The sequence below is a fragment of the Lolium perenne genome, chromosome 7 (assembly GCF_019359855.2).
Source record: "Lolium perenne isolate Kyuss_39 chromosome 7, Kyuss_2.0, whole genome shotgun sequence".
NCBI lineage: Eukaryota > Viridiplantae > Streptophyta > Magnoliopsida > Poales > Poaceae > Lolium > Lolium perenne.
Window position 1 is genome coordinate 7,933,878 of NC_067250.2, and position 9,379 is coordinate 7,943,256.

The 9,379-nt window shown below is 47.2% G+C and overlaps 2 protein-coding genes across 2 annotated transcripts; both read right to left on the minus strand.

The window, feature by feature from the left end:
- Positions 1 to 2,432: 2,432 nt before the first annotated feature.
- On the minus strand, positions 2,433 to 5,266 carry LOC127311539 (succinate dehydrogenase subunit 8A, mitochondrial). The gene is made up of 2 exons (XM_051341973.2): positions 5,052 to 5,266; positions 2,433 to 2,751 (listed from the first exon to the last, which is right to left on the minus strand). Exons 1-2 carry the CDS (start codon positions 5,148 to 5,150, stop codon positions 2,674 to 2,676), a joined length of 177 nt encoding a protein of 58 aa, XP_051197933.1. The 5' UTR covers positions 5,151 to 5,266; the 3' UTR covers positions 2,433 to 2,673.
- A 2,507-nt stretch (positions 5,267 to 7,773) lies between these two features.
- Positions 7,774 to 8,737, minus strand: LOC127311538 (uncharacterized). Its single transcript, XM_051341972.2, has 2 exons — positions 8,481 to 8,737; positions 7,774 to 8,384 (listed from the first exon to the last, which is right to left on the minus strand). Exons 1-2 carry the CDS (start codon positions 8,598 to 8,600, stop codon positions 7,989 to 7,991), a joined length of 516 nt encoding a protein of 171 aa, XP_051197932.1. The 5' UTR covers positions 8,601 to 8,737; the 3' UTR covers positions 7,774 to 7,988.
- Positions 8,738 to 9,379: the final 642 nt, after the last annotated feature.

Below are 9,379 nucleotides of genomic sequence, written 5' to 3' on the forward strand. Positions count from 1 at the left end.
ATATACTTGTGAACAAGGAAGTGAATCGGCAGTTGCCTAATTTATTCATTCCATTCATTAGCCTTCCCTTTTCCATACGGATGCTGCATACCCATCGACTGATCTGAAACGTGAATCTAGCATCTGCGATCGCTGAATCGGAAACAAGTATCGATCGTCCGGGAACGCGTTCCGGCCACCGAATCGTACTGAATCGTACTTCGTCCCCGAACCCCGATTCGGTACGGTGATTCCGATTCAGGGAACGGTATACCGTTCCCCGTTTCCGGCTACTATGGTGCTGCGTATCAGCGTATGTATGTGTGTGACTTTAGCATGGTGCCCAGCACCGGAGAACCCCTCCTTTATCCACACCATACACAGGCAAACCTGGCCAACGGACCGGGCTTCTGGCGTGCCGGCACGAAGCACGCGAGCCCGGCCCATGTTAGGCCCATTACGACACGTGGCTTAACGAACCGTGCCTGGGCTTCTTAGCCGAGCAGAAGACATTCAGACAACACCAACCAACTCGAGGAAAGAACAGCAGACTTTTTGTTTTTTTGACTTGACAACGTGGGTGTGTATGGGTATCCTGTTTATTCAGTGCACAAGAACAAAGTTCAGAGCATCTCCACTCGTGCCCCCGTCGAGGCCCCCGACGAGCGTTTTTTCCATCTGGACGGCGTAATTCGGCCCAGTCGCGCCCCCGGTTCCTCGTTTTCGTCCGGATTTGGCCCTTCATCCATCCGGCGAGCCCACGCCACCCCCGGCCCCCCGGGGAGCGCTCGGGGACTCCGGACGAGTGAAAAGCGGGGAAGGGCCCGATCTGTCGGTGACTCGACGCACGAACCCCACCGCCACGTCGCTCAAAATCTCCCCCACCCCTCGTATCTCTCTCGCCGCCGGCACCACCCTGCCGGCTTGTTGCCCAGATTCCGCCGCCCCTCCTTCCCCACCTGCCTATATTCCGCCGTCTTTGGACGACGGCCTATCTGGCTGCTCTTCCGCCGGCCTGCTTGCTCCTCGTCGCTCGCGGCTCGGGTTGCCTCGACCACGCCCGTCAGGTGTTCGTCCATTTGCCTCGCCGGCCATGGACTCGGACGAAGAGGAGGAGCAGATGTTCGTCGAGCTTATGCAAGAAGAGATGGCAGCAGCCGCCCAAGACGACGAGCACATGATGATCCTTGGTTGCTTGGCAAGCATGTACGCCGGACTGGCAACTGGTCGACGTGGTGGGTCGGCACGAGGTTGCCGGAAGTGCAAGCCGAGACAGCGAATGGAGGGCTACTGCATGTTGTACGCCGACTACTTCGCCGACAATCCATTGCACAGTGAGAGTGTTTTCCGGCGTCGTTTCAGGATGAGCAGAAAGCTATTTCTGCAAATTGTGTATGCCATCCGCCACTTTGATCCCTACTTCAGATGCAAGGCGGATTGCACTGGTTTGGTTGGATTTTCGTCACTGCAGAAGTGCACAGTGGCTATGAGGATGCTGGCGTATGGAGCTCCCGGTGATACTGCAGATGACTATCTTCGGATGGCGGAGTCCACCGCCCTTGATTGTTTCTACCGGTTCTGCAGGGCCGTCATAGCAGTGTTCGGGGACTACTACTTGAGATCACCCACTGTCGAAGACACTCAGAGGATCCTTGCAACAAATGAAGCTAGGGGTTTTCCAGGGATGCTTGGAAGCATTGACTGCATGCATTGGCAATGGAAGAACTGTCCGTTTGCGTGGCAGGGAATGTACAAGGGTCACAAAAAAGGCTGCACTGTGATACTTGAAGCAGTGGCTACCCATGATCTTTGGATTTGGCACTCTTTCTTTGGTATGCTTGGATCCAACAATGGCATCAACGTCCTAAACTGCTCCCCGGTCTTTTCCAAGCTTGTTGAGGGTCATGCTCCTCCGGTGGACTATGTGATCAATGGTCGGCACTACAACAAAGGATACTACCTTGCAGACGGTATCTATCCAAAGTGGGCAACATTTGTGAAGACTATCTCCAACCCTGGCACTCTACAATGCATCAGCTGCTGCAAGATGATCTGGTGGAGCACATATGGAGGCTCCGAGGCAACGCCAACGCCGAAGCCAACTAGTCTGTCTTAATTTGTTTGAAAAATTGTGAAATTGTGTGCTTCATTTGTTTCAGCACTTGTTAAACATTGTACTGATTATCGCCGAATTTGTTTCAGCAATTTTCGTACTCTTGGTCGTCGAACTTGTTAAATTTTATGTTAAATTTGTTTGAAATATGTCAAATGGTCGAGGTTGGGGGTTTCCTGCCGGGGGGACGGCTGGAACTTCGGCGCTCCCCACGCCAAATCTTCCTCCAATCCGGACGAAAATTTTGCCGGATTTGGGCGTGGGGAGCGCCAACGAGTGGGGATGCTCTCACGACGGGTTGATACACAACCACAGCCCAGAATGCTTTGACAATTCAAAGTTCAAACAAAGATATACCACCGATCATTTATACAGCATTGCGGAACGTAAATGAGTTCTCCACAAGCATCAGCGTCAGACATTATTTGAGGCAGTTGGTTCCAAGAAATGGAAAACAAAAAAGGCATTACAAGGATCGTTTTCGTTGGAGATAATTTGTTCTAGTGCTGGGAGACAAGTTTTCCATGTCTAATTCACATGGTTGCACGTCGATTCCGGCGAAATTGTGCTTGTGCTTTGCACTAGTTCTTGCCCATGATGGCTCTGTCCTGCTGCCTCAGCCTCTCACCTTCACGGGAAAGATAGCCCTGGAACTTTTCCTGCCAATATGCAAACAAAGATTGTTATGCTGCACTCACAAGTTCTGGACAACTGTTTGAATGTAAGCTAAACAAAAAAAAGGGTTGAAAGGAGTCATGTCCAGAGAATAATCAAGCAATAGGAATATAGATAAATTGTGCAAATCCTCTATAAGATGCTCTTAACACAACAATTACAACAATATATACCACAAAGAGATTCACTTGAGGCGGTGTCTAACAAAAAGTTACTTAAGAAGTACCATGCATATTTAAGCATTCATTAGGCTCAGTTCTACAAGACATCTGAAAGAAAGGTGACTGCATATCAGCATTTAATTGGTTCCAGGGGAAGATGACTAAGAAATTAACCTTTCAAGGCTTAAGGGAAAGTACCATAAGATTGAGAATGTCATATAGAACATCAAGGAACAAGCAGGTTTAATTTCTGCCTTATGATAAAAAAAATGGATGATATGCCAAATCAATATATCTGCCACCGCATCTTGCTTTGTTGAAAACAGAGCTTCAAATCTCAGATAGATAATAGAAGTTTGTGCCCAGCTACTAACTAGGTCCTCAAAACTACTGAACTAAAAATCCCAAAAACTCTAAGAGCTGGATAATAATATAATCTTCAAAGGTTATAATCAAATCATAAGTATGACCCAAAAGCATACTACACAATTAGAAATATCCAAGATATATTCTGCCATCTTACAAGACAATGTGGAGTAATAAAGTGCCTAGCAAAACATGAACAAGCTTGTCCTCAATACTTCAACCAAAATAGGCCAACACTGAACTTCAAAACATATACTCCCTCCGTTTTGTTTTTATCTACATTAAACTAAAATTTTGTTCCATAGTAGTTTAGATTTTGAGCTTTGTAATCAACAACAACACAACAGTCTTTTTACTCTCTTTATGTGATACCATTGATTTTAACGTAGCCTGGATTGGTTGTTTACATATCAAAGCAGTAGTATTAAATGACTTGCTAATTGGTCTTGAAATTTATAGACTAATAGAGAACAGAGGGAGTATTTGTCAAAGACAGGAATGCTACGATTGAGTAAAACTGATCCAAAATAGAAACTCAAAACAGTCTAAAAACAGCAGCATAGAGGGAATCTAGTGTGCTAAAAATCCCAAAGCAACTTTTTCAGCATAGAGGTACAACATAAGGCATGTTTAGACACTTGGTCACTCGATCACTATTCAAACATATAGCCTAGTAGTCTAGTACCTCAACACAACCTGCATATTCCGTGCTAATAGACCTGGCAGCATATCACGACTTGCACATACTTGGGGTGGCTTATCTCATCAAAGAAAGCAACAAGCAGATATGGCTTCCCCACTTTGCTAATCCAGAAATGAAGATTATGCAAGATAGGATGCATATGTTGCTCAACCATTTCAATCCCCCATGTTCCTAGTCTACTAAATTATGTTTCTGGGTAGCACCAAGAATCAAGGATCAAGCCACCGTGCTTAATGCACAATTTAATGATTATTACAGCAATACAAAGAGTTGACAACTCAAACTCAAAAACATTTTCACAAACTTTGGAGTTACTAAAGATTGGCAAACCAAGCCTTTTCATGTGAGAAGACATATAAAATTGAAACCAAATCTAAATGCTAATAGAGGACCATCTAATCTGACAAAATAATATACACATCATGAGTATTTTATTTATCAGAAGCTAAGGTGCCCAATACTCGGATTGTGGTCATCAATCTCTCACCATGCAATGAAACAATGAAACAAGTTGAGTAACAACGCAGGTAAGTAGGTAACTTCAATGGAAGAATCAAACCACTGACACGTCTGCTTCCAATTCCTGAATTTGGTGCACAATGTGCAAACACTCTAGTTTGTAGCGCATTATTTTGATTCAGATCTGGAAAGGATCAAAATTGTAATGAATGACAATAATATGTAAGAAATGTAGAGTCATCAATTGCTCAGTACGCTATGGGCTCCTCAGATAACTAACAACCGCTCTACCGCGTGAACTGAAACAAAACAATCCATCTTTGCATAAGTACAGATACTCTAATCACCCAAGTGAGAACATTAATCCAACCACATCTGCCCTAATCCAGGAACTTTTGGCCTCTATTAACCACTCAAAAAACCAATTCTACTTGTGTTTCCTCACGTAGGGCAAAGGGCCAACGAGCGAACCATCCAAATCCAATCAAATCTGAATACTAAGAACATGCGAGACCGCACGTAGGGCAAGAGCAGGTCGGGCGACGGATGCGGGGAACCGACGGGATGGGGCGATTGCGGATGGGGGATTGGTTACCTTGCCGCCGAAGAGGAAGATCCCGGCGAGGCCGGCGGTGGCGACGCTGCCGCAGATGACCACGGTGGACGAGAGCAGGGACCAGTTGCGGTAGATCATCGTGGCCTCCTCCTTCCTTGGGATTCCTCTCTCTCTCTCTCTCGCTGCTGCGGGCGGCGGGCGGGCGGCGGGAGAAAAAAAAAAGGCAGAGCCGTACCGTACTCGCGGAAGAGTCTACTTTTTTTCTTTGGTAAAATGGGGGATTTCTAGCTCGGATGATGGGCCATTTTTGGATGAGTTTATATAAGGCCCGTTTAAAAGAAGCTCTAGGGCCCGGCCCTGGAGTATTAGCTAAAAAAGACCTATGCTTTGTCTAAAAAAAAAAGACCTATGCTAAAAAAAAGCTGAAAAGGACCTCGTCATTGTATATAAGCATCTCATTCTTGTAGAAATAATTGAATTTTGATTGAGGCGTCTGTGATATTTTAGGCAGCTTGAAAGTTTGGAAAAGTATAAGTTTAAAATTTATTGGCTAAATATGTTTGTCACCAAAGGTATTTTGGAAAAACAAATACCATAGACCAGTCAAATAGCTTTGACAATTACCCAACACAAAAATGGCTTTGACAAACGTGGCGTCGGAAGAGTCTTAGTAAAGTTGACACAAATTTCACATAAATTGTGCTACTCATACTATGCTCACTTGATCATCTTGGATTTGTATTGCCGTGCTATTCAGCGATGCGACCAAGGTGGATGGCGAGTAGGCGAGAAAATCTTTAGAACGAAGACATGCATTGGTTAAAACCCTTTCAGTTTGCATGCGACACAATGAAAATGGCATAAATTGGTCAAAATGGCATGCCTGAGAGTTGATTTTGGTAATTAATACACAATTTACCACAATTTTTGGTATAGCTCCAAAAATGCTACCTATTACTCCTATAATCGGAAGGACTAGCATTGAAGGCTCCTTGAGTATCTTACTCTACACTCTATGGTACTCCCTCCATTTTAATTTACTCTAAATTCTAGAAAAGTAAGGCAAATAAGTGTTGCATTTATTAGTTACTATCTAGATAGTACTATGTAAACAACCAATCCAAGCTATATTGGAAATTTCCCCCCCTCTCGTCTCTATCCTCGCTACAGTACCTGCGGGAGAGATTATCCTCCCTGGGCCAAACCGAAGCTGACCTCGCCGGCGTTGCCGGTCGAGGGAGGCGGAGGGGCGGCGCTGGGTTCTTCTCTGTACATAGTAGGGTTAGATTTTGGCTAGATGCCAGTAGTTTAGGTGCAGCTCTGGATCTGCTCGGCGAGATCTGGAGGCTAGGGTTCTTCCTCCTCTTGGCTCAGCTCCAATGGCCGGAGCTGGGAACGGCGGTGGAGGCCACTGCACGCCTGAATAACTTCGATGGGTGCTTCCCTTTGCAGGTTCAGTCTTCTTCTGTTGTATCCCCCTCTCTGGCCGGCCGAGGTGGCGGGGGGGATCTGGGAGTGTACAGCAGCGGCTGTTCCGGCGACGGCGTTCCGAGCGGCAGCTCCATCTCTGGCCGGCCATGGAGGCGAGGGGAGGTGGGTTTGTGGTTCTTGCTCGCCCAAGCCAGCTTGGAAGCGGGCTGTTCTTTCCTCTGCCCTTCGGCATCCTTTCTCTCTTCTTCCTCTGGACGGCCATGGTGGCGAGGGGAGATCTAGAGGAGAGGAGGTGCAGAGAGCAGAGGTTCGGCAGCACTGGGGTACCTTGAAGCTCGTTTTGCGGCGGTTCATAAGCGTCGGCGTGTTCTGCAGCCGCTATCTCCGGCCAGAGAGGCCTCGCCGTTCCTCGGTGGCTACGGCTCCGTGGAGTATCTACTTCCCCCACACCGTAGGACTGTGGAGGAAGATCTGCAATCACAGTTCGGTGACCCATCCCGCCGACGAACCAAGTGGCGTAGTCCCCGGCTTCGTCGACGGCGACCGTAGTCTGTGGTTGATTCGATGTTACGGTGGTGAAGAAGGACCGGATTGCTTTTTTATTTCTTCATTCTGAGGTCCTTTCTGTAATTTCCCAGGACTCCTGCGCTATTCCATGTAAAGCCAAGGTCATGTATGTTATGTTACCCACCGAGTAATGGAGCTTCTCAGGGTGCTCAGCACCCTACCCTTGTTAAAAAAAAGCTATATTGGAAATAACTTCAATAAACTTCAATAACTATTTCAGAACAAAATTTGAAGTAAGATTGTAGAGTATTTCAGAATAGATGGAGTGATTCTCTGCTGACTACTACTCCGTATCTACTAAAATTCCTAAGCCTGCAAATACCTTGCCGGTAGGGATGTAAAGCGGCACCCGATCCGTCCGCTTAGTTGGTTGAATTGATTAAGGTAGTTGCAATCTTTGTCCAATCTATAACATCTAAATAGGAGACCGCACGGCCTGATCTGGCTTCTCGTGAGGCCACGTCATCACTTCTCCCACACCTTTCGTTTAACTTGCTCATTCATTCGCGGGCTCATGCGGGGTGTCGTCTTTCAACCCTAGCAGGTCTTCTCTCGAGTTATTATCCAAGAGATTCAGCAGAGGTGAGCCAATTTAAGATTCAAAACTACTCCCCACAAAAAACAAAATTGAAATCTACTCACCAATATAAGTTGATAATTGACATTAGGGGTTAATATGTATAGATAGAGAGATGCACACATGCACTTAGCTCGGGAGAACGTGCATACCGACCATTACGTACGGGAGCAAACGCTTTGGTCGTAGATGATGAACAAGCCCATGAGTTATAATTCAATATTAAGAGTAGAGCCCGTGGAGGAAAAACGGGAGGCGCCAAATGAATATTACAGGGTTCACCGATCATCGTTTTGATCCCACGGAATTACACGTACGTAGGTACGTGCCAACATCTAGGCATGCATATGCAGGTTATGCAAGCCGTGTTGATTCGATTACGTGGTTGGATGGATGTACGATCAGCTCTGCTGCGTTGCCACCTTCTCCTCACCGCTTTTCTCCTCCGCGACGTTCTTGATGATCGACTCCGTGGTGTTCTCCTCAATGATGACGGTGGCCGCCGAAGGCTTTTCCTCAGCCGCCTCGGCTACTGTGGGGGCGGCGCTCTCCTCCTCCACGACGACGGGGCTAGCTGCGGGCTTCTCCTCCTCGACGACGGTCTTCTCTTGGACGACTTCCTCCTCCTTGGTCTCGATCGCCTTCTCGGGAGTCGTCGCCTCAGCCTTCTCCTCGACGAGGACGGCGTCGGCGGTGGGCACCTCCTTCGGCGCCGCCGCCACCGCTGGCTCCTCCTCCACTACCACCGCTGGCTCCTCCTCCACCACCACCTTCTCCGGTGTCTGATCAGCCGCAACCTACACATGTATCGGCCACCACACATTAATTTCATTCGGATCAAGTAAACGAAAATCATACGCCATACGCAGCTGTATGTATATATGTTTGGTCACCTGATCAGTGGAGTCGACGGTGGTGGTGTCGGGTGCAACCTTGGGTGTCTGCTGGGCGGGGGCCTCCTCCTGGGGTGCCTTGCCCTCGACGGTCTTGGGCTTGCTGGCGCATGCACCCATGGCTGCTGATATATATTATTCCGGCTGCTGTCTGCGTCGGTTGCGGCCGGCGACTAGACGGCAGCCGGTTTATTGGGTGGAAGCGGTGGCCTGAAGAGTAGAATGAGGGCTTGAATGTGGAGGTGGTTTGACAACGGAGGGAACACCGGTATTTATAGGGATATTTCGTGGTTTTGCGTGATAGTAGTTGGGTAAATTTAGAGATGCACGCTCTGTGATCTCATATGCATGGATGGTTGGGAGCGGGTGTAGGACATAGTTTTAAATAGCCGGCTATAGCCCCGCTATAGAAGGTGCGGCTAAAGGCATTCGCATGCTAAAAGATGGCTATAGCCCGCTATAAACTGACTATAGCCTTTTTCACGAGTCGCGGTTATATTTTATAGCCGGCTATTTAAAACTATGGTGTAGGGTGTGCGGTTGAATTAAGGATACCAGGAATCTTTTTACAAGCTCTATCGTGGGCAGAGCTTTTTTTTTTCCTCGGCTGAGATTTCTGAAATATTGCCGAAAACCCGTTATTCCGGTCACCACCGAGAATACTTTACACTGGACAAAATATACCGGTATTTATATAATTTGCTGAAATTTAAAGATTTTCGATAAATTTTGGTTATATTTATAAATTTGTTTGACAAAGCTCAGCCAGATAATTACATCGCCAGCACCACCCTTGTGAGCATCCAGTAAGAGACCTCCATCCGTGTTGATCTTGACAACATTAAGTTCTGGTGGTCTCCAACCATGGCCAGGGAGGATCGTCGTCATCTTCTTCGGCA

What these genes read in the sequence shown, in the direction of transcription:
- LOC127311539 (XM_051341973.2), bottom strand. Translation starts at nt 5,150, where the DNA reads ATGATCTACCGCAACTGGTCCCTGCTCTCGTCCACCGTGGTCATCTGC. An exon ending in TCTTCCTCTTCGGCGGCAAG is followed by an intron (nt 2,752 to 5,051) that starts GTAACCAATCCC and finishes GCATATTGGCAG; the next exon opens with GAAAAGTTCCAGGGCTATCT.
- LOC127311538 (XM_051341972.2), bottom strand. Translation starts at nt 8,600, where the DNA reads ATGGGTGCATGCGCCAGCAAGCCCAAGACCGTCGAGGGCAAGGCACCC. An exon ending in CCGTCGACTCCACTGATCAG is followed by an intron (nt 8,385 to 8,480) that starts GTGACCAAACAT and finishes ATACATGTGTAG; the next exon opens with GTTGCGGCTGATCAGACACC.